The following is a 24,525-nucleotide window of genomic DNA, read 5'->3' on the forward strand; positions in this document are numbered from 1 at the left end:
ATGAATCTGGGGGCAGAGATGGAGAGGACATGAATCTGGGGGCAGAGATGGAGGGACACGAATCTGGGGGCAGAGATGGAGGGACACGAATCTGGGGGCAGAGATGGAGAGGACATGAATCTGAGGGCAGAGATGGGGGACATGAATCTGAGGGCAGAGATGGGGGACATGAATCTGGGGGCAGAGATGGGAGACATGAATCTGGGGGCAGAGATGGAGAGGACATGAATCTGGGGCAGAGATGGAGGGACACGAATCTGGGGGCAGAGATGGAGGGACATGAATCTGGGGGCAGAGATGGAGAGGACATGAATCTGGGGGCAGAGATGGAGAGGACATGAATCTGGGGGCAGAGATGGAGGGACATGAATCTGGGGGCAGAGATGGAGGGACATGAATCTGGGGGCAGAGATGTGGGACATGAATCTGGGGGCAGAGATGGAGAGGACATGAATCTGGGGGCAGAGATGGAGGGACATGAATATGGGGGCAGAGATGGAGGGGACATGAATCTGGGGACAGAGATGGAGGGACATGAATCTGGGGGCAGAGATGGGGGGGGACATGAATCTGGGGGCAGAGATGGGGGGGACATGAATCTGGGGGCAGAGATGGAGGGGACATGAATCTGGGGGCAGAGATGGAGGGGACATGAATCTGGGGGCAGAGATGGGGGGGACATGAATCTGGGGGCAGAGATGGAGGGACATGAATCTGGGGGCAGTGATGGAGGGGATATGAATCTGGGGGCAGAGATGGGGGACATGAATCTGGGGGCAGAGATGGAGGGGGGACATGAATCTGGGGGCAGAGATGGAGGGGGGACATGAATCTGGGGGACATGAATCTGGGGGCAGAGATGGGGGGGACATGAATCTGGGGGCAAAGATGGAGGGACATGAATCTGGGGGCAGTGATGGAGGGGATATGAATCTGGGGGCAGAGATGGGGGGACATGAATCTGGGGGCAGAGATGGGGGGACATGAATCTGGGGGCAGAGATGGAGGGGACATGAGTCTGGGGGCAGAGATGGGGGGACATGAATCTGGGGACAGAGATGGAGGGACATGAATCTGGGGGCAGAGATGGAGGGGGGGACATGAATCTGGGGGCAGAGCTGGAAGAGGGACATGAAACTGGGGGCAGATGAAGGGTGTATATGAAACTGGGGGAGAGATAGAGGGGGGGACATATAATTTACGGGTGACTGTAGGAGGATTATACTGTGTGCGGGCACATGAAAATTAACGAGTGGGCGGGGTCAACACAAAAGTGGGCGGGGCTAAATTTGCCGCGGCGCGCTATGCGCGCCGCACATTTTGTCCCTCTTTCGGTTGTTCAAAAGTTGGGAGGTATGGTACTATATTATTTTTATTTTCCAAAAACAAAAATGTTTTTGGTCCTAAGCAAAGGAAAATGGTCCGGGTTGTGAATTGGTTAATATTATTTCCTAAAAGGAGGGAGGTATGAGATGGCTCTGCTGCTATTGGATATTCATGGCTACCTTTGTCGATATAGCCAGCTTTAATCCAGTGATACTGTATTTATTACTCTGTATCCTTCCTTTATATATAGTATAATATAATAGTAACAACACAGCACCGGCACCCAGTGATCCAATTACACACTTCCTGTGATCAAGGAAGGACTGGAGCTGAAACAGAACCACAGGCTTCAACAAAATGGCTGCCGCAACAGCACTGAACGTCTTGCGCAAGCTTTCCCCTAGTGCTGGGAGCTTCTGACGTCACTTACCTGCGTCTTCCGACGAGAACATCTGTAGTTGCTGTCAGCGGAGGACGCTCTCACGGTAAGGCACCGGATAGTGGAACCCAATAGTTCGTTGTGTGTTTCCTATTCTGACCTTAAAGGGATTCTCAAGAAAGTGGAGTAACCCGGGGGGCGACGGGGGGAGCTTTGAAAATAAAGTTCCCTGTTATCAGCCACCAGTGCCCCTTACCAGTCACTGGCTGCAGGAGGGGGCCCAGTGATATCCCTCAAATGGGTCTCCAGTTCGTTACGTGCAACTGTAGAGGTCATTGGTCTGGGCAGTCATATAAGCCTGAAGGCTTCCAGCAATGGACAACATAGCAGTGGGTGAGCTGTACCTGTCCTGGCTGCCCCAGGGGTTCCTCTAATTCCTGGACATCCCTATACCCCCTGTCCACTAGCAGCTGCTAGGACTGATCTGTGCGGGGTGTCAGACTCTTCTAGTATTCCACAGCTAAGTGTAAGCTCCGGGGGTATTTTACTATTGAGGTATATAAGACTATAGTGTTCCTGTTCTACAGTCTGTATCCAAATGTCATGTTCAGTTCATAACAAGAGTCAGTTTTGTAACAAGTTACTGAGTGTAAACATTGTGTGGTCCCCGCTGATCACTAGGATGGAGGTGCTGAGTGCCCTGTGCCCCCTCATCTAGTATGGAGTAGTGTTGAACATCCACATTTGTTGCTCCGTAAAGTCTTTGTGTACACTGTCATCTCACTTAAAGGGGTTGTCCAGGGAATTTTATTTTACTTAATTCCTCCAGAGTTTATTTTATGCTGGGCCTGGGGGTTTGGAACCTGTACCCAGTCCACTACCGTTTTCACAGGTAGCTATGAGCCATGTAATTGGCTTTATTATGGTAAAAATGGGTAAGTAGTTGGGAGGCAGGCGTAGTAGTGCCGGTTCTGATCATGTGACCGAGGGTTGGCACCACCACAGTATCCCGGAGTAAGAAAAATAAACTCCTTGTGTACTTTTCTTTTTTACTTTGATGCAAATGTGAACATCGCCCACTGATAGCTAGAATAAAAGTGCTGTGCCTCTTTGCTTTTCTCTGCTTTTTTTTTTTAAGATCTAAAGAGTTGCTCATGATCTATTGGAAAGTTTCTAGACTGTACATGGGTAACCCCACCTCACCCAGGAGAAGTATGACAAGCAGCCTAAGGACTCATGTACACAACGTCAGCCATTTTTAAAACCCATTGATTTAAATGTCTGTTTTTTGATGACCCATTTTATCGGATTGTCAAAAACTTTAACATGTCCTATTTTTGTCCATTTTCATGGATACGTCAATAGACTGATGTCTTTGAGAGATGCAAAGCAGTCATGAAAAAAGCAGACGTCACAATGTACGTGTGCATGTAGCCTAAGCGTATGTATAGACTTGTGTTGCATGCGTATTTGCTTTGGATTTCACTTGCAAAGTCAAGACTTACAGGGCATGCTGCTTGAGTATTTCCCAATCCCTCTTGGCTGAATTCCAGATGACAAAGGTCGAAAGATAACAATATGCTGTAAAGTGTGCTCCATCTTATTTTGAGAAGACGACTTAGTGTAAGCAATCTATAATCTATGCCAATGGTTCTCAACCTATGGTATGTGTACCCCTGGAAGTATGTGCTTCTGTGATGGCCACTGTCTTCCCCACCTCGCCAAGAATGAATGGCCGTGGGCACCATCCTTACTTTACAAGTGTAATGAGCGATTCCATCAGTACTAATGGAGGCGCTAATTGAAGTTACAGGCACCCTGGGGGGCAAGTGGTAAGCTATGTTCAGTATTCTTCATTGTGCTTCGTACCATTTAATATTCCCTGCAAGCTGGAAGGGATGGAATTAGGGGAAAACCGCCTTTGCACTATTTTCTTATGGGCTTTCTTTTTTACAGTGTTGACTGTATAGCCAAAATGACTTGTCACCTGTATTCTGCAGGTTGGTACAACTGTGTCAGTACCCAATGTATATAGTTTTACATTTGGTATTGACATAAATTACAGTTTAACACTTTGAAAATAATTCTTTATGTCACCATATTCTGACACCCCTAACTTTTTAAAATTACCATGTAGGGGGCTGCATAGGGTGTCTTTTCTGGCATGGCCAGTTGTGCTTTTTACTTGTGCCATTTTGGGGAATGTGTGATGTTTTGGTCCCTTGTAATTGTGATTTATTTATTTATTTTTAGGTGAAACTGCATTTACAGAATGAGAAAAATATTAGAAATTTGTAATTCAGGCATTTTCGGACATGGAGAAACTCAATGTGTTTGGTTTTCACTTTATTTTATACTTGTTCTAGAGAAAGGGGATGATTTGAACATTATTATATTTCTTTAAAAAAAAGTATCTAGATATATATAGTTTTCTTTTTTAGAACTTTTATTTCTAGACCACCTAGGAGTCTTGAACCCCAGGGGGTTTGATCACTAGTACAATACACTGTAATTACAGCCTGTAATAGACCTATACAAATTACAAGTTTGGGAGGCATCAATAGGCTGCTGTAGCAATGGATCTCTGCGCCTTGATATGTTGTAGGGGATTGTGATTGTCACGAGTATGGCTGCCACCATTAAGAAGATGCCTTGATCACATTTGACTAAGGCATCTGTGGCGTTAATCCCATCGATAGGTGCCTGGCTCTGATCATGGGCATTGTCGCCATGTTTAATGACCTGACATCTGCCATAATAGCATGCCGGAAAAGGGTTTAAACGTTTTAACTCTCCAATAATACCACTCACAGAAGATGGTGGAATATCAAGGAGTGAAGAAGTTCCATGAACTGACTTGTTACGCTGCTGGCATCTTGTCCCGGCACTATGCTGGATTCCTTGAGCTCTTTCCAACAAGCCATTCTCTCACTAATGTTTGTAAAGTCAGACTGCATGGCTGGGTGTTGTGGCAATGGCACTGAGTGACACTTCTGAATTCAGTAAAGGAGTCTTCCGATAAAAATAACCATATTCAAATTTGTAGACTATTAAAGCTTAAACATTTTTGCAAATTTTGCAGCATTTTCGAGGGTTATCTCTAACCTTCTTCGTGTCTCGATGTTTTGCCAATGGATATAACCATGAATGCAGGAACTTTGTATGATCTGGGACTGGTCAGAAACCCTAAATCTACAAGTGTTTTAATTTCTTATTTTGCAAAGATGTTTCGGCTTTGTCTACACATTTAAATACTGTTTGTGAGTTTGTGTGGCCCAATAATTTTCTCTGTGTGGTATTTATGTTGTGAAGGAGATGGTGTTTCTTATGATGCAGAATAATATATTTGTACTCTCTCACCAGGTTACAGCAATGGCTGCTCCATCAAATTTGGTTGCAAAAAGTGGACGTCGCTTTAAATGGGCCATTGAGTTCAGTTCTGGTGGAACAAGGTAAGTTCCGACTTATCTTCTAATAGTGGCAAACTAAGGACTTATTCACACATGTATTTTTCATGGACCCGCACTGTCAGTGGTTTCCACTGACAGCATACAGATCTATTGTGTTATGGATGTAATTTGCCCACAGATTAGGGAGTAATTTTCTGATCAGTGGGGGGGTTGCATGTCACCAATTCACATGAAGGGTAACCTGCTGCTCTTGTGTACACTGGGAGTCCAAATTCGAGCACTTTGTTTTCCAGAAAAGGGCATAAAGAAAGCAGGTGGCTTATTGTGACAATCCTTGCTTTTAAATGGAGTCTGTCAGCAGGAAAATTGGCATCAATTTAATGACAGTACCTGAAGAGCGACTTCTGCACTTTGCAAAGATGCCTTTCTTAGGCACGGGCTCCACGTGGCGTAAACGCCACGGTTTGGCTGCGACGGAAACATCACAGAAAAGACTACAGCGTTTTACAGTCACAGCAAAGTGACTGTTTAAATAAATGCTACGGACATGCGGTGATCTCCAGAACTGCAACTTGCAGCATGTCCATTATACCTAGGGGAACACCGGCAGTTTCCCTATAGTATAATTAAAGCAGAAAGTCCGCAGAGGAAATCGTGAGAGCTTTCTGTCAAAAGTTCTGCGCTGCTTTATTCTAATGCAAATTAGCTGAAAATGGCTCTAGCGGCATGTCGTCTTCAGCCAGGGCTTCATTCTCTGCACTAAATATCCATCCCCAACTCCCACCCAGCTCTGCCCTCATTGCTTGAGTGACATTTTGCACACTTTGTCTGCAGTTAGGATTGGATTTCTGAGCCCTGGCAGAAGACAACACCACTAAAGCCCTGTTCGGCTAATTTGCATAACAATAAAATGCTGGTTTTCATGAAAATAGAGCTGCAATGCAGAATAAGAACAGCTTTTTTTTTTTTTTTTTTTTTGGACAGTATAGAAGCAGCTCTATAAGGTAGTGTCATTAGTTTGACACCAATTTTCCTGCTGACAGGCTCCCTAAAGTATAATAAACAGTGAAGTTCATACTATCCACGTGTATTTTTGTGTGTGTATATTTTCAGCTGACAAATTCTGATGTATTTAGGAACCTGTATGTGTCAGTTATCCATCTGCAAAGTTACAAATCACTTCCTATTTGTTTTATTCTAATTGCTTCTCTCCATGTTAGGGGTCGAGGCGAGAGGAGTTCTCCACAAGACAGCATGTATCCAGTAGGATATTCTGATAAACAGGTCCCTGACACCAGTGTGCAAGAGTCCGACCATATTCTTGTAGAGAAGGTAAAGAGATGAATGGGGCTTTATAATGAATGTAGACTGTCATTCGAGCAGTATAGTATGAAGAAAGGACTGCTCTATTACTCCAAATAGCACAGTAAACTATTATGAGGTTTGGCTAATAGCAGCTATTAACATAGTAGACTCCAATCTGTACCAGGGAGTGGGGTTATTAGTGGAGGTTGTGTATACATGCAGTTATACGCAGAAACATTCAAGGCGCTGCTGCATTTTCTGTTTCTATTTTTTGTACTATTTAGACTAGTTGTAGAGAAGACCTGTGCCAGTCATGGAAAAGGCTGTTTCTGTAACTTCCAATAGAATTTACAGAATCCACTGGGCACAGCTATATTGGGCTGTTTGCATGACTCCCAACCACTTCAGGTGGCTTAAAACAAAGATCTGCTCTTCTCAAACGTGCTGCTCCATTCATTCTCTGTGTGTGTGTGGGGGGGGGGGAGTTTGCAGAAATGGCTGAATATGGCACTCTATCTCTGGTACTCCCATGTGAGTATAGAATGAATGAAACTGCAGAGCGATGCTTGGCCTACCACTCCATTTGGTTGGAAGAAGCAGGCATCTGTTTTCAGGATCACTGATCTTGAAGTTATATCCCATCCTGTTGGCACAAGAGATGACTTCAAAATTGGTACAACCAAACAAAGCTCCTAATTCTTCACCGGCTTGTGCGTTCACTTTCTTCAACTTATCGATTGTGTAGAAACCCAGATTGTTTTTTTCTAAGTAGGGCAACATGTTCAAGTGACAGGGAGTCTTTACCTTTACTATGACTATTTGCTGACAGCTTTGCTTATTTGTGCAGCGCTGCTGGGACATCGCTTTGGGGCCACTCAAGCAGATCCCTATGAACCTGTTTATAATGTATATGGCTGGAAACACAATTTCTATCTTCCCCATTATGATGGTGTGTATGATGGCTTGGCGACCAATACAAGCACTGCTTGCTACACCTGCCAGTAAGTAATTTGCTCTTCTATAACTGGGATGTTTGTCTGCAAACTATACAGGGCTAAAATATTGATGACCTATCCTATGAACCTTTACTGTTTGACAAGCACAAAGCCATACACTGTATATGGTATTGCTGCCCCATTCTCTGAAATGAGACTGAATTGCAAATAGGTCATGTGTCCTCACTTGATGAGAGCATTAGAGCGCTGCTGCGTCACTCAGCTGATTTGTGGGGAAGATGGACTCCCGCCAGTCTAATATTTATGACCTATCCTTAGTCTTGGAAAATCAATGTAAATTGTGTTCAGACTTTTGGTTGTTCCAAACCACTAAACTAAGTGCTCATACAAAAATTGCCCTAATGTGTAACTTTACCCACAAGCACATCTATGCAGTATTGCCACCTTTTGAGACCAGTGTCTTATGTGAAGGATGGGTGACTTGTGCAACCTATGGCTGTATGAACACTGTTCTCCATACAGCCACTGTCTGTTTGATCATATTCCAATTATCTGTTTCAACATATCCGTATATACTCGAGTATAAGCCGACTTTTTCAGCATATTTTTCACGCTAAAAACGCTCTCCTCGGCTTGTACACGAGTCAGGGTCCACGGAGCATAGAAAACTGGAAGGGGGAGGTCCTACTGCTCTGTGATTGGCTTGTCATGAGGTCACGTGACTGTGATGTTATCAAAGGTCCTGTAGCCACTGGTATGTAACATCTGCAGATAAGGTTGAGTCTAAATCCTAGTAGCTCCGCCCACACCAGAGTCCGATCACATGGTCATGACATCATCAGAGGTCCTTTAGCAAACTAGGATTTAGCATCACCCCTGCAGATGAGTGGCCGGGATTCATTGTGTCTTATGGAAGATGTCTGTTGTATGGAGGAGAGGAAGCTACAGTAACGTGACACACACAGGGACCTTCCTTTAGTTACTCTGCCTAGTAATGTCAGGCATTTGGAGTTATTAATTTAGTTTCAGTAACTCCATGTGCCTCACATTAATAGCAGTTAACCCCATCATGTCCCTCATATTAACCCCTGTGTGCCCCATATAAGGGTTACTAATATTTGAGACACATGAGGGTACTAATGAAAGACCTTAATTATGAAGATACCTAATTACCTCCATATGTCCCACATATCAGTAACTCTTATGTGAGGCACACAGGGTTTACTGTGAGGGACATGATGGGGTTAACTGCTATTACTATGATCCCCATGGTGTTACTAAGCTGCAATGCACATGACCAGACTTTTTATCTGCAATGGTGGTCCCCCCCCCCCCCCCCTATACTCGAGTCAATAAGTTTTCCCAGTTTTTTGTGGTAAAATTAGGGGTCTCGGCTTATATTCAGGTCGGCTTATACTCGAGTATATGGTACTGTATATGTAGTGAATAATAACACTCTCTTCTTCTTAAGCCTTCAAACTCCTGGAGAGCTCTGGTCAGCGGTTCCTCCAAGGCCTAGTTTATCTCATTGGAAACCTCTTAGGTCTTGCGTTGGCTGTTTATAAGTGTCAGTCCATGGGACTTCTACCCACACATGCCTCGGATTGGCTGGCCTTCATTGAACCACCTGAGGTTAGTCTTCATTAAAACTTCTGTAGGTATGCAGTTAGTTCACATTTGTGTTAATTCTATTTGTGAAGTTTCATATTACAGTAATATCCATACAGAGCCTTAGCCATTAGTATCTTATATGATCTCAATGCTGTAAGTGGAGAGATTGTTTACATCCATAGACTAAAAGGTTCATGATCATGTCCAGTTGACGCATATGCTTGGCCTGGTATAAGGCAGTATACATTGTTACCAGTCCTGCATCAATGTCAGTTTAATATAATTTGTGTGTAAAACATTGAACTTTAACTTGCTTTTCCTCTACTTTTCTTCTTTCAGAGAATGGAGTACACCGGAGGAGGCCTCTTACTATGATGGTCTTACCAGATAACACATGCAGTACAGAAGACTTCTACTTTTCAGACACCCAACATAGCTTTTGCCATGTACCCTTCTAATAAATTATTCTACTCAATGTATTGTGTGGATTCTAATGACTATTCTTAGTATTATAATAGGTATAATAAAAATGACAGTGGGTTATATAGAAAACCTTTTATTCCAGCTTTTGTTCAGAACATCCTATGACAATAAACAAAACATCTGACGCAGACAATAACAATTGTTGTAGAGGGAATGCGAGGAGGAAGCTGCTGTATCCTTCAGTCCTAGAATAATATCACTGACAGCTTCTTCCCACAAGAGATAACGTCCGCCTCATTTACCATTATTACATTAAACACATGGAATGACGCATCTACCAATAAATTAAAACTGGGTGAATTGTTCTATTCCGCTAGACATAAAAATGTGCAATACAAATGAAAAAAATGAAACTTTTTCTTTGTTTCTTCTTCTGCTCACCTTCTTGGTGAAAGGTTCTTTTTTAGGTCACAGAAAAGCCAACTGTAAAGTTCCAAAAACCTAGGAACCTCCCTTTAGGATGTGCCATTCTCACAGTATGAGGACACTAAAAATTGATGCACAATTTGGAAAAGAAAACTAAAAAAAAATGCATGTTGAAAAGGGTAATATGAAGAGTCATGTTCCCAGCCATGTTAGGAGTTAAGGCATGCCAGCTCATTGTATCCTTATGTTTTCTCTAATACCCCCTATAAAGAGTTCAGAATGAGTGGGGTTCCTTATGATATGTTCTACAAGCTGCTGCATAGAGTTAGATGAGGGATCCTGGACAGATGAGAAAATACTGTTCTATTCATCCCTTTTGTTACCTACGTAGTTCTTTGAAATCCCAATCGCAAAGTGTTTTTGGCTTATAAAAGGGTTTAGGGCCTTTCCATCCCCTCTCTCTAATTTCCTGTTGCCCTCACGGAAATACGTACATGATTGGTTTGTACGTTCGATAAAACAATATTTCCTCAGTCTTCTGTTACAGTCAAAGTAATGCACCTTGGAACCTATACTTATTAGGAGTAAATGGTAATGACCTCTGTTCCACCACCTCTCACTAACAGCACACGCTCCAAGCCTTCAGTCAAGACCTCCAGGAATTCCATATCTGCAGAAATCTTAAGAAAAAAATATGCATCAAGGGTATATGGAACGTGATCAAGACAATCATTCTAAAAGCATCATAATATTAAAGGGAGTCTGTCAGCAGGAAAATCTGTATCAAACCAATGTCAGTATATTGTAGGATGGTGTCTACACATTTTCCAAATATGCCCTTCTTAGGGTCAGTTCACACGGAGTTAACGCGCTCGCATTCTGGCATGTATACACGTGTCAGAATGTGAGCGCTCAAAACATCCCACTCATTTCAATGGGTTGTTACGGGTGTATAACGCACGTAATTTTGCGCCTGCGTTTTATTCTTCTGCAAATAACCTGAAAAGCATTTCATCTTATGAAAATAATCACACTTAGATTATTTAGAGCAGAAAGTCAGACCCAGCAGGAAAAGAGCTGCCCCTTTAAGCTGCTTTCAGACAATTTGCATAAGAAAATGCTGATTGTCGTGAAAATGGAGCTGCAATGCAGAATAAGAAAAGACATTCTGGAAAGTGTACAAGGCGAGTCATTAGTTTGATACTGATTTTCCTTCTGACAGAATTACTTGCAAAAAAATGCAAGACAGATTTAGCGTGCCAAATTTCTACAACTGTTAACAAAATACGTCATTTTTTTTTTGGAAGCGAGGATATTTACTATGAGCTTCCAAGACACCAAGTAAGATGGAGTGCTTTCATACAAGTGTTTATAGCAGTGTTTTCAACAGGGTTTTTTTTTTTTTCAAATCTACTCTAAAGTACTCTCTAGAGCAGGGGTCCTCAAACTGCGGCCCGCCAAGCACTTCTGTCTGGCCCCGCCGACAATGCTGGCAGGCGTGCATTTATAATGAAGCTCCTGGGGAGCTTGGCCCAGGCCATGGAGCGCACTTCACTTTACCTATTGGAGGGCACCGCTCCCGATGTCTGTGTGATTTGCTCTGCCTCCGGCCCACTGTTTAAAAAGTTTGAGGACCCCTGCTCTAGAGTCATTCAATAGTTATATCGCTGTTTTCTCATATTGCCCACCAAAACAGCTCCACAGGAGGATGAATATCCAACCCTTAATAGAGATAGATTATACACAAACAGTTACAAGTCCCCCCTACCCCTTCCCAGTGTTGATTCATCCCTATTGCGGCAAGCAAGAGGTTGCTTATAATAGTCAAACATTGTAGTCTTCAGATTCCATTTGGTTGTTTAAAGTTTCCTCCTCTGTCTTGTGTGGTCTGCTGGCCTGGACATGAGTTCCAGGCTTAAAGAGGACCTGTCACCACTTGGGGCATATGAGGTTTTATATACTGCTAGAAAGCTGACAGTACGCTGAATTCAGCGCACTATCGGCTTTCATGTTCTGTTCCCTGGGTGAAGAGCTATTGGTGCCGGTACCGTAGCACTTCACCGTCAGAAGAGCATTTCTAACCATCAGTCAGGGATGCCCTTCCTCACAGCTGCGCCTATAGCGCTGTACTGTGAGAGTGGGGAGGAACGCTTCCTCCCTCTCTTCACAGTATTCGTCCATAGACGAGTATTGGGGGAGGCGTTCCTCCCCACTCTCACAGTACTGCGCAATAGGCGCAGCTGTGAGGAAGGGCATCCCTGACTGACTGTTAGAAACGTCCTTCTGACGGTGAAGAGCTATGGTACCGGCACCAATAGCTCTTCACCCGGGGAACAGAACATGAAAGCCGATAGTGCGCTGAATTCAGCGCACTGTCGGCTTCCTAGCTGTTTATAAAACTGTATGAGCCCCAAGTGGTGAAAAATCCTCTTTAAGCACAGCATTAGACATCACTTCTGCAATGACGACTTCTGCCTGTGAGACACCAGCAGATTCTGGCGCTAACGGAGAAAGGTCTTCTCTGTAGAGAGTTTATTATGCACTCTAATTATTTGGCACCCAGCAGACAAAGGTCCCGTCTTTCTGGGGACAACCTCCAGTGGAAATGTTTCTATTTCATAACCCCATTCTGAATTTAGACCTACTGCCAGCTCATCACTGAGACTTGTTCCGCTCCCTCTCTGGAAATGTGCTATTTATGGGAGAAAGCTTTTATCACAGAACAAAAAAAAAAAACCTCTGCCAATTTTGAACAGAGAAATTTATTAACCCCTTCCCACTGGTGGCAGTTTTTGATTTTCATTTTTGACTCCCTACCTTCCAAACACTAAAAAATGTTTTCCTCCGTACACAGAGACATATGAGGGCTTAATGTTTGCAGGGAAAATTGTTCTTCATAATTATACCATTTATTATTCTGTACAATCTAATGGGAAGCTGGAAAAAATTCAGAATGGGATGGAATTGGAGAAAAAGTGCATTTGTGCGATTTATGACGTCACCTGTATTCTATGTTTCTGTACGATTCCAGAGATACCACATTTATATAGTTTTATTTACATTTTAAACCCCTAACAGAAACCCAAAACTTTGTAAAAAAAAAAAAAATCCTTTAAGTCACTATATTCTGACACCCATAACTTTTATATATTTCTGTGTATGGGGATGTAATTTATTACTTTTATATGTATTTTAGGGATAGGGGGGGTGATTTGTACTATTTTTTTTTTAATACTTTATTTATTTGATCCCCTAGGAGTTTTGAACCCCAGGGGGTCTGATAGAGGAGCCTGTCATACAAATGAATGCCAAACAACCCTGTGAGCCTTTAATAGGTTCATGGGTGTCATGGCAATGAAATTCTGACCACGGATCTTGTTCCGGGTGCCACCAACCCTACCAAAAATGGTGCCTCGGTCAGCCAGGAGCCTTAATGCCCATGATTAGTGTAGGCACTGATTGCAGGCATTAGGGCCAGGCCTTGGCAGGCCATCATATTTAAATACCCGCCGTACTATTATGGTGGCTGTTGAGAAGAGGTTAACGACACAGACACAATTTTTACGGATGACATTAAAAGTCTGGTACGTCAGGAATCACAAAGATACTTATCAACCTTTGCTCAGATCTTTGGTCTCTCTAAACCTACCTCCCCTCCAATTATCTTACAATTACCACTCCATCCTTTTGATCAGTGTAAAGGGTCCCAGAACCCTCAAGTCCGCTCTTTGACAATACCATGTTTCTGCCTGGTTGTTCGGTTTGCAGGTTTCTATGCAGGGTAGCCTGTAAGGACATCTGATTGGGTTGAGTAGCAGGGACCTCACCTATTCCCTCCCTTGATCAACTGTTCACCTCCAAACTGTTGTCCTGGCCAGGGTATAACCAGCTCCTTAGGTTCCTTCAGTAGTTCTCCTTACTCCCGCTTCTCTCCTCTGGTCCCTCTACCTTGGAGAGTACATTTCTCCAGGTGAAGACCCCTGTGCTTGCTCTCTCCCTAATGTACAGTATACTCCTCAGTACAATGACTCCAGGTGTTCCTCCCTATACTAGGTCTTGGGACAATGTTTTGTAACGCTGCCTTTCTCCTGCTGAGTAGTCTAGGTCCTTCTTATTTGCTCATAAATTACTGTTGCTACGCAGTGCTCAGGAGAAGAACTTTAAGATACTGACTCGCTGGTATCATTGTCCAGGCCTCCTGCACAGGTTTGATCCTGCAGTTTCTGATCGCTGTTGACACTGTGGTTCTGAGAGGGGATCTCTCTTCCATATCTGGTGGGATTGTAGGGAGATACAACCCTTCTGGATGCAGTGTCTAGGCCCCTGGGTGAAGTTTGGGTGAAACGTACGTTGGGGCTCAAGGTGGAGGTCATGGTGATGATCTGGGTGTTAATTGCCTCTTTATGGCATTTATAGTTACAACTTATAATTGTTTATGTATATTTCTGTGCTTATATGTGGTACAATGGCATTTATTTAATCAGATATATCTTTTACTTACAACAATATATTATATGTATATGCTAATTTATTTTTTTGTGCCACTGATGCATACAATGTAGATATTGAATGATTACGCATTTTATTACAAGCACATGTAGATATCACTATATATGTAGGTAGAATGTTGTATGTGATATATGAATTGCCTAGATGATGCCATGACCTCCGCCTTTTTTGTCATGTTTTTATGTAATTTTAATTCTTTTAACTTTTTTTTTTTTTAAATAAAGTATGAATTTATATATATTTTGTTCTGTATTCCATTATTTGATGTAGTAGCACAGATTCTATATAGGCATCTGGTATCTTTCTGAGATGGATCTTTTTTGCTGCATAGATATTAGAATTTTTTGTAGGTTATATGGACTTTGGTGTTTGACCTGTATACCAGGGTCAGTGGTCGATCCTTTGTGCATACTCCTCAAATTTTTCTTTCGGTTATTTCTGGGAAAATTTCTAAAGTAAAAGTGAACCTCCCACGACAATTCCTCACATCTGCCAGATCAGTTATCCCCTTGCGCTGGTATAGCACAGCTACTCCCTCTCTATTGGGAGTTCTTCCATACATGGTGGAAGGAGATCCTAGTTGAAGAGGAGTCCAGGAGTCTACAGAGTTCTCTACTCTCTTTTTCTGATCGCTGGCGTTTCTGTTTTTGTTGAGCCCTCTTCCCTTCTTTGTTCCTTTCTAGAGCCTAGTGCCCCCCTTTCCTTTCTTTTACCCTTTTTTCCCTCCTCACCTTCCTTTACCATACATCCATGTGTCTGTCTGGTTCTCTAAATTTGTGACTGAATTTTTCACTGGCTAACTTCGTGTGACCGCCCTAGGCGGCTACTCTGACATTTGCTATAGTGGCCACCCCTTACCTTGGGCTCTCTATGGCCCTGTGTATAGCTTTGAAGTGTCATTACCTATCTGGTTTGTTATATGGCCATAATGGGGTTGTTCTCTTATTACTATGTCTGACTCAGGTCACTCAATGTATTTTACCCGTTCTTGCATGCTTTCTTGTTATATTTGATAAAAACTTCAATAAACTCTGATTAAACATAAATATTGTGCAGTACAAAGACTGGATTCTGCTAAATACCAACCAATTCAAGTTTAAGGGTCAGTTCACACGTGAAAACCGCCTAGCTTATTTGTGCGAGGTAAAAAACCTCGAGGAGTTTTTTTGACGCTGTTTTTTGCATTCCACGTGGTTTTTGACGAGGTTTTTGACGCGGTTTTCGCTAGGTTTTTTTTTTCCTATATGTGCTATAGAAACTGCAGGCGAAAACCGCGCGGTTTTTTGCAAAAAACCGCGCGGTTTTGTGTGCAAAAAACCGCGCGGTTTTTTACCGCGCGGTTTTCGCCTCCCATTCACTTCTATGCAATTCTTCAGGCGTTTTCCGCCTGAAGAAAGGTCATGTCGCTTCTTCAGGCGGAAAACGCTAGGAGGAAAAAAAAAGCTAGTGGTCTACATAGACCACCATGTTAAAGGAGAGGTTTTTGAAGCGAATTCCGCTGTCAAAAACCTCCCCTTTGCCCACGTGTGAACTAGCCCTAAGAACGACTTCCCTAGGCCTACATCAAAATACAAAAAATCTGTCAGCATATCTCAAAAGTGTTGTGAATGCAAGACTACCTAAATATGTCTGAAACAGAAGTGTTCTGCAAAGAACAATGGAGAAAATTCCTAAAGTAAAAACAGAAAGGCCAGTCACAGACGGCCAGATGCAGGCTGGTATACACAGTCTGCGTGTCGCATGTATTTCCCCGCCCAACCACTGCTTGGCTGAAGACAAATCTGTACATGTGGTTATGCTGTGAGATTTGGCTGACACACAGACCATGTTTCCAGGGCTGTGGAGTTGGTAGGCCAAAGCGCAGACTCTGAGGTCTCGATTTTTCCACAGCTTGACTGCTGCTCTGACTCTATTACTGACTGTAAGCCCTTGTCAGGCAGAAGCATTAAATCTCCTTTAAGTTATTTTATTTAAAAAAATAAAATAAAACAGAAATCTGAAAAATAATAAAAACTGGTATAGAATGAGTCCATAACTGAACCCTGCATGTTTCCCAACCTGAATATGGCCACCTGAACGTGGCCAGCCCCTAAAACATCTGATGTGTAGCCAAAAACTGATAAACAGTATGATCGAACATTTCTACACATTTCGAGTTTCATTGTTCCAGCTCTGATATGTTCAGCTAACAAGCAGAATGTATCCTGCTGAGGTGGTTGCAACTTCTTATGGTTACTTCAGAAATTAACAGAATGAATTTTACTAGAGGTCCCTGAACTTTTGCATAAGATTTGTTTAAGCTGGAAAATCACCCTAATAAACTGAGACCCCTACCATTCATGAAAACAAAGACTATTGCTTTAAAAGCTGCTTTGTTTAGGGTTTTGATGCTGAATTGACATCAGTGATACCTCATGCAAGTGCTCAGGCCAGTGACTGGCTACAGAAGCCACATGAGTAGCCATTCACGCCACCACTTGGGTACCAGAAAGGGAAACTAGAGAAACTAAAGGCATCTTGCTGGAATGAAGGGGGAAGAAGGGACACGTCTCACTATTTTATTTTAAACAACTGCGGCCTGGAACTTTTATTGGCCCATAATTCATTTTCCTATTTATTTATTAAAATTTTTGGTATAGCATGGATGAATAGTGTAAACTGCTACTGTGCTGTACTATACTGTCCTTTACTAAACTTCCTTTATCTTTATGTGTATAATAAAGATTGAGAAAATGACTGGAAGTGAATGGAGAAAACCACACATGTACAGATGCATCTCTGTGCTCAGTGGGAGCAAGATGGGGCTGTAGACATCCTATTTTTGCGATAGGTGCAGGCAGGGCCGTTTTACCCATTGGTGGGCCCAGTACAAAAGTTTCATCATCACCACTTAAACATACCTGACTCACCAAAATTAAAATGTCCCCCACATAGTAGAATTCCTTCTTACTGGTCCTATACAATATACGTGGTCATGCCCCTGCACTTAAAAATAGCAGTCCACCCTTATAAGTAATAGTTCCTGTTCACAGGAACTATTATTTAAAAAGGGGGCTAAGGCTGGGTTCACATCAGTGCTGGAACTACGTTCAGGGATTACGTCCCCCTTTCTGCTTTAAAAGTGCCTGCATTTTTCACCCTTTTAAGGTGGAAACCTGGTGGACCACATTAAAGTCTATGGGATCCGCAGGTAACTGCTTTTTTAAGCTGATTAAGTTTCTGCAATACCCCTTAAAAATAATGTGTCCATGTTCAGAAGCAAGTGCCCCTTTGTTTTTAAAAACAAAACAAAAAATTAATTTTCTACTCACCTTACCCCGATCCCCCGATGAAAGAAGCAGCTTCCCCTGTTGTACTCTCTTGCAGGTCCGGGCCCAGCACAAGTGACATCATCACCTGTGCCAGTAGGTCCTGCACAGATATCACTGTAAAGCTTCTATGACAGAGCAAGGATTTTCCATCGGACATATCTTGTGGATATGACATACATGTCTGAGATGGAGATACCTCTAACTTTAGTTATTGTTTTTTTGCAAATCCATCACTTTTTTTCTGCACTGGCTCTCTATAAAAAAGGCCCATCTTCTCTATTGCAATACATGTTTAGATACGTCTCTGTAGCAAAGGATACAGTTTTCATCACCCTGAGGGTTGCGTGGAGGTCCAGGCATATTTAGCAGAACCAATTTAGCATCATGAGATTTGTTGACAATGACCTCATTGAGTTTCACCGCCGTGTGCATGCGGCGGACATTTGATTGATCCCTGAAGAGAACAATAAGAATCAATCTGAACTGCAAACCAGATAATTTCCCCCCAAAAGTTGAAAAAATACACAAACATGTTCAGATTCTTACGGGCGCATGCTGAGCAAGTCCTGGAAACTGGGCATGTGCTTGCTTTGGCCTGCACGCACAGATTGGTGTTTATCCTTGGTCCATGTCATATGTACTCTGTCTGGCACAGCATCTGTTTCTTCATCATCATCAGAGCCCACACTAGTCAGGCGTAGCATGGAGTTCCTGTCCTTCACTAATTGGGCCTTAAACATAACAGAATAATCTTAAAATCTCTTTGCAATACTGCACTGGGATTATGAAATTTCCCTTACTCCCATGCAAATTATACACGATTTTCAAGCAAACACAGCTCATACACAGTTAAATGAAATCGGTTTCTTTGACTGTTTGCAGCACATTATCACAATTGTTACATTAGCTTCGATGGAATTACATTACTGGTGTAATGATATTCTCTTATCTTTCTTCACTCCAGTAAATCTGAGTGTTAGCTGCTAGTCCTGCACTTCTCATTGAACACTATGTGAATATTGTATTTCATCCTAATTTCATATTTCCCTATCCCTTGCAAATTAGATTTGTTTTAAATTGCATTAAAATGAGGACATGACATGGCCAGAAAACATTCCCACCTCTCGCTCTCTATCCGTTTTCGAAAGTCGCATTTGCCGAAGCATCTGTGATCTTTGCTCCATCATAAGTGTCCGCTCATAAGTATAGGCTGAAATGTCGCTGTCATGCTGAGTAATGGAGAGGAATCAATCAGATTAGACATTTTTATGCTTCTTGCCATTATTTTGTTTATTTTATTTTCCTTACTCACCATCTCCACTACCTCCACATCGGCCTGAATACGTAGATGGTAGAGGAAGGTGGCCAAATCTTTTTTCATCTGAATGCTGTTATCTTCCATTTGGGCTACTGTGAAAATTCGCATCTTGCATTTGCGCCACACCTATTTAGGTCAAACCGTATGAAAACAGAGGTGAGAACTGGTAAATTATTAGGTAAATGTTTTGGTTTTCTAAGGTGATCTTTATAAATGCATGCACTATTTGTCATCAGTATTTTTTGTCATGTAGAGCTTGTTTATAGAGCAAATACAAAATACAGATGGGTGGAAAAGGTTTGTATTGTTCTAAGGGAAATGCTAAAAGCAGGATAGTCCCAATCTTACCTTGTGTTGTTTCAAGAGGAAAGGTAGCAGCATCAGCATCCCTCCATCATGTACAACCCACCACACATCTATGTTACCCTCTGCTAGAGTCTCCCGTGAACCAGGGAATAAAGATATGTTCTTAGCCACAAGCAGAGCGTAGCGAGCAGCTGTACAGATACGCACAGTTGCTGGAAGCAAAAAAAATAACGGTTATAAAGGAGGAATTCAAAATAAAGTCACAAGTAAGATCTTACAGCCATATAGATTCATTATAGATTTGTAATCTTAAAATCATTGGTAATTTCATTATATTAAATAATAGAAATAATAATAATAATAATGATAATGATGATGATGATGATGATGATGATGATGATGATGATGATGATGAAGGCAAATGAGATTCTTACTAATGAATGTTTTCCAGGCCCGGGAGTCATCACTCTGCCTCCACCCACTTGGCCAGCCCATGATTACTGTGTTATGTCTCATTCCTCCAAGACCACCAGACTGGATGAGATGGGATAAACCTTCTTTCTTCTTCTGTGCTACCACCACCTGGCAGAAGCCTTTCACTCTTTCCTGCTCCATCAGCTGCTTCAATGCCTGTAACGAAAGAAGAGAATTCCAATAACCTATATAATAATCTACTTACAAACCGTCTCTGGATGCATGATAATGTATGTGCAGTACTGGTGGATTCTTTTATTGTACTGTTCTGTATACAGTAAGAACATCTGTTGATGCAGGGAACCATCTGCTGAGACGTGTAGTGTGCATGTGGAACCACTTAAAAGTGTAGAAACATGAGCAGTATGGAGAATCAGACTAGATAAACATTAATGATGTTGGAGGAATGTGGTATAATGATTAAGAGTTGTATTAGGCAGAAATTCCACTACTTGTTTTGACAGATCTACTCTTTCAGACATTTATTTTGTTCTACTAATAGATCTACAAAGAATCTATAAAAGCTGACAGTTTTTGTATTTATATATTTGTCATAACTGATCTTGAATTGTAGGAATTATCACTGTACATGCAGAAAAATATTTAAATAAATATCCTACTGACTTTTCTCTGATGTCATCCCAGCGTGGTCTGGTTCTGTGGCTCCGGCATCTTCTAGAAGTGAAATTCCTTGTGGGCTGTGATGTCCCGGATCCCTTCTGCCGAAGCCACCAAATGGCCAGTCATGTGACCGCAAAGGCCAATCAGCAGCCTTAGCAACATCAGTAAGTGGCCATGGGCGTCAGCAGTCACATGCGACGGAAGACAACACTGGACCAGCAGAATCGGACCGTGCTGGGAGGCAGCGGAGCAACGGGTAAAGGAATGATTTTTATTTTCACCTCCCTAGCCTATTTCAAATACAATTTTTTTTTGCCTGAACAACCCCTTTAAACGTTATGTTTAATACATTCAATTTTGGCAGTGTTGCCAATATGTCATGTAACAGGTGCTTAACAAGCCTCTTCTCTACACTTTTAAGGAGAGACGAAGACTTATAGATTTCCACAGCACTTGGCTTAAATCCGACCAGGGACAACATGTGCAAGGCGTGTATTTCCTCAGGGTACTTCGGTTTCCACCCACACTCCAAAGACATACTGATATTGAATTTAGATTGTGAGCCCTATATGGGACAGTGACTAACAATATCTGTAAAGCGCTGCAGCAGATGTTGGCACTACATAAGTAAGCAAAATAAATCAAAATTAATGATTTTGTCATCTTGCCAAGTTATGACACATGGATAGGAGACCCATCACCAAAGTGAGAATGGATTGAGATGCAGTAACTAAACAGTGCCTAAACTGGAATGGAAAAAGTCCAAGTACTCCACACAGCACCACTGACAGCTTATCAAGCATATAAAATGTTGTATAATATTATGAATTGCTTTTAAAAAATATGAAAAATTATTCTATATGGTATTTGAAGCAGAGCAGGTTTGCAAAAAACAGGCTACAGAATGTCACCTTGGTCTATTTCTCAATCTAACCACTTATGCGTGTAATCTGGAGTGTTGTACATTTGCCCTAGTACTGGCACAAGGTGACAGGTCCAACTTGTTTGAGGGAAACTCATAGCAAACTAATTTTCTTTGAACTTCACAGTGATTTTCTATACACAGAGTTAACATGGGAACATGATGTAAACTCCAAGAAAGAAACCAGAGAGTATGAAGGGTTATCTTACCTGCTCTGCTGCCAGTGCTTCAGCATAGTTCTCCAAGTAATCACCAAGCAAAACAGATCCAACAATTGTTAACCCCTTCCCAGCCTTCAGCTGAGAGGCAAAGGAGAGCAGACGTGGTTGTGAAACATGAAGATCAGAGTCTAGCTTAACTAAAACAAGGAGCTGGGGTCTGGATTAAGAAGAAAAAATGGAGCTAAAATAAAAATACATATATGCACATGTCATTACTGCTACATAAATAAGGTGATGTTTTACCTCCAGTTTTTAGTGTGTGGTGGTCCTTCCTCTAGTCGTAGTAAAGCAAAACGTGCTGCGCTCAGAGAAAGCCCTCGTATCCCATCTCCCCATTCTTTCTCAGCTCTATACAAAAGGAGTAAGATATTCAGCACAAAACAACATTATAGCCAGGAAAAAAAAGCATAAAAACTAGAAAATCTACATACCCATGATACTCTATGTACTTGTAGATCATTCCAGCAATAACCATTGAGATAAGAGCATAATACCAAGAGGAGATAAACATCAGAGCCAGGCAAAGTGCCATGCCCAAGAAAGATAAAGTCCTATAAAGACAAAAAAAAACAAGATAGCAATGCAATGCTAATGAACTGTAAAATGTGGTTAGGAGGAATGTGTCACCAATTTCTTTATTCACTCATTATATAACTGTACTATAAAACTAAGTTGTTTTTTTTTTTTTAATTTTCAGATTGTAGATTTTTTATTCTATTTTCTGTACATGTTATGTGGTGTTATTGACAGAGCTGTTATCTTGGTATATTTAGAGCTGTAAGATGGATAATAGAAAAAAAAAACCTACAAATTTGGTAAGTATTAGTCTATTTTTAGGCTAAGTTGCCAGAATGAAAAGTGCAGGATATAGGGTTTTTTTTGTTTTTGTTTTTTTAATACAGACAGCAACGTGGAAAATTTTAAATATAAATATATATATATATAAATATATATGTGTTCAACATAAAAACTTGATAGGTCATTCTCTAATGACGCATTCCCTCTTAGTTAACTCTAATAGTTTAGGAAGACTACATGAAGACTCTATTCACAATAACAAGATTCAATGGCTGCCTGTGATCTGTGAAGAGGTAGAACGTGTTCTACTTTTTGATGGATCAAAAACACAGCTCTGTTTTCACTGACAGAACTCTCCCACAGAAAGGCCACTTACAATACTTTGCAAGCGGCCATTTTCTCGTGGCCTGTGGACATGCGCAGTCTGCTCTGCCCAAGGCCCTAGGCCTAGAAGTTACAAGCCATCGCCGGAAGAAGAGGCTGAAGATGATGCTGCTGAAGAAGAGGAGGCGGCGCTGGAGAGAGTTCTCTCACAGCACCAAGGCCGCCCCCAGTGCTGTCTGAGTGCTGGGGCCCGCCCCAAATGCTGCGAAAGAACTCATTTACATACCGTCAAGAACCGGGATTGTAGGCGAACGGCGGCGCAGAGAAGACGACGAAAAGGTAGGAGACGAATAGCCTTAAGGCTATTCCGATGTGGTACCTTCAAAAAATTGTGTCTGACTGATAGGATCCCTTTAATGTGTCTGGCATTGACATGGGCATGTTTTTTGGATGGTTGCATGAATATTACCTAAGAACTCAACCAGCCTATTCTCTATATCAATCAATATTCACCAATATGTTGGCATTAAGAGATACACAAGTGAAAAGCAACTTAATGCTACATTCGAGCAGCTAAATGTTGTACATGACAAGTTACAGTAAGTTTTTACAAAGACCAAGACCTACCAGTGGTAATACTGAAAGCGAGGGCGCCAGTTTGGAGATCGTAGCAGAGTCTGTAATCCACAAGCTAAGTTTACGAAAAGGTAACACATAAGGAAAAACCTATTGTAGGTGAAGACAATGATATGGTTAGAATCAATTTGCAGTTGTAGGCTTTGCAGCTATTGTTTAATAGAATAATTTTCATGGACAAGAGCTACATTTGGACTACATTGTTAAAAGGATTAAATTCTATAACAAAATATTACAAATTATTTAAGGTTGCCTTTAAAAGCTAATGGGGTTCTTAAAGGGAGAGACCTCTCTGACATGCCAAGAGAGCTGACAGGTACTCTAAAGATATGCACCAAACATTACTTCTATCTACAAAGGGAAACAGGATTCCAATCAAGCTGCGTTCACATCTGCACATGGAGATTCCGTTCCCCATTCTGCTTGAAAAATGCGGAGAGAAAAGTCCTGCAAGTTCTACTTTTCTACATTTTTCAGGCGGAAACCTGGTGAACCCCATTGGAGTCCCAAACAGACCCAAAGAATAAAAACCTAAATGCAAGTGTGGCCCTAGCATCAACCTGTTAATGTCTTATCTTGCACCCTAGCTAACATAAACTCTACTCAATGCTGATGAGGGCCAACACACTGAAATAGATTTGTTCTCAAATAGGTGTCTCTGGCTGGTTAATACACAAGTGATGTGATAGGACACTGCGACAGAAATATAGACTTAAAGCCCACTTCCTTCAATTTAGGAATGTGTTTTCATATATAGTTAAGTAAAAGCAACACAATACATACATTGACAAGATTGGTGCTACTAGATCCAAAGAGGCAATGAGGATTCCTAACTCAGCAATCACAGCAGTGAGAAGTAATGCCCAGGTAGGCTCTCCATTACTTTTTCCATGTCCAAACACCTTTAGAATTGAGAAAAAATGCAGAACAACATTTAGGTATACTGAGTGTTTCCTTTGCTCTTTATCACACCTAACCAAATAAGGCAAAGAGAATCAACACACAGTACATGGATGTACGTACCCGTAAAAATGGGATAATTCCATCTTTGGCAATAGCCTGCAACAATCTAGGAGCCCCTGTCAAACTCTGCAGTCCAGCCCCACACGTGGAAAAAAAAGATCCAATCACAATGACCCAAGGGGATGGCCAAGAGAGCGCACCTACCACAAGGGTTCCTTTTACTGCATCTCCAAACCTGTAAGAGACCAGAACAGACTGCCACTCTGTACAAACCAGTTTCCTGAAC

General features: G+C 41.9%; 2 protein-coding genes across 7 annotated transcripts in view; one reads left to right on the top strand and one right to left on the bottom strand.

Moving 5' to 3' along the window:
• Window positions 1-1,741: 1,741 nt before the first annotated feature.
• Window positions 1,742-9,462, top strand: EMC4 (ER membrane protein complex subunit 4). 3 transcript variants are annotated; one of them, XM_075277475.1, is made up of 7 exons: window positions 1,742-1,811; window positions 3,071-3,123; window positions 5,069-5,157; window positions 6,336-6,447; window positions 7,268-7,421; window positions 8,848-9,008; window positions 9,327-9,462. In XM_075277475.1, the coding sequence occupies exons 2-7, from the start codon at window positions 3,088-3,090 to the stop codon at window positions 9,360-9,362; spliced, it is 588 nt and encodes a 195-aa protein (XP_075133576.1). In that variant the 5' UTR covers window positions 1,742-1,811; window positions 3,071-3,087; the 3' UTR covers window positions 9,363-9,462. The 3 variants fall into 3 exon arrangements, with proteins under 3 accessions (XP_075133576.1, XP_075133584.1, XP_075133568.1); XM_075277483.1 differs by lacking the exon at window positions 3,071-3,123 and having other exon boundaries at window positions 1,750-1,811; XM_075277467.1 differs by lacking the exons at window positions 1,742-1,811; window positions 3,071-3,123 and having other exon boundaries at window positions 5,006-5,157.
• Window positions 9,463-9,527: 65 nt separating this feature from the next.
• The window catches only part of SLC12A6 (solute carrier family 12 member 6), a 35,469-nt gene continuing 20,471 nt past the window's right edge, over window positions 9,528-24,525 (bottom strand). For all 4 annotated transcript variants that reach the window (XM_075276730.1, XM_075276732.1, XM_075276731.1 and 1 more), the window contains 13 exons: window positions 24,300-24,474; window positions 24,060-24,178; window positions 23,268-23,366; window positions 21,950-22,069; window positions 21,762-21,866; window positions 21,507-21,675; window positions 19,715-19,910; window positions 19,323-19,492; window positions 18,969-19,100; window positions 18,778-18,885; window positions 18,203-18,387; window positions 17,977-18,110; window positions 9,528-10,506 (listed from right to left, as the gene is read on the bottom strand). In XM_075276730.1, coding sequence (XP_075132831.1) covers window positions 10,415-10,506; window positions 17,977-18,110; window positions 18,203-18,387; window positions 18,778-18,885; window positions 18,969-19,100; window positions 19,323-19,492; window positions 19,715-19,910; window positions 21,507-21,675; window positions 21,762-21,866; window positions 21,950-22,069; window positions 23,268-23,366; window positions 24,060-24,178; window positions 24,300-24,474 — 1,804 coding nt within the window. In that variant the 3' untranslated portion in view covers window positions 9,528-10,414. The remainder of the gene's footprint in view (window positions 10,507-17,976; window positions 18,111-18,202; window positions 18,388-18,777; window positions 18,886-18,968; window positions 19,101-19,322; window positions 19,493-19,714; window positions 19,911-21,506; window positions 21,676-21,761; window positions 21,867-21,949; window positions 22,070-23,267; window positions 23,367-24,059; window positions 24,179-24,299; window positions 24,475-24,525) is intronic.

The sequence above is a fragment of the Leptodactylus fuscus genome, chromosome 1, assembly GCF_031893055.1.
Source record: "Leptodactylus fuscus isolate aLepFus1 chromosome 1, aLepFus1.hap2, whole genome shotgun sequence".
In the NCBI taxonomy this organism is placed as follows: Eukaryota; Metazoa; Chordata; class Amphibia; order Anura; family Leptodactylidae; genus Leptodactylus; species Leptodactylus fuscus.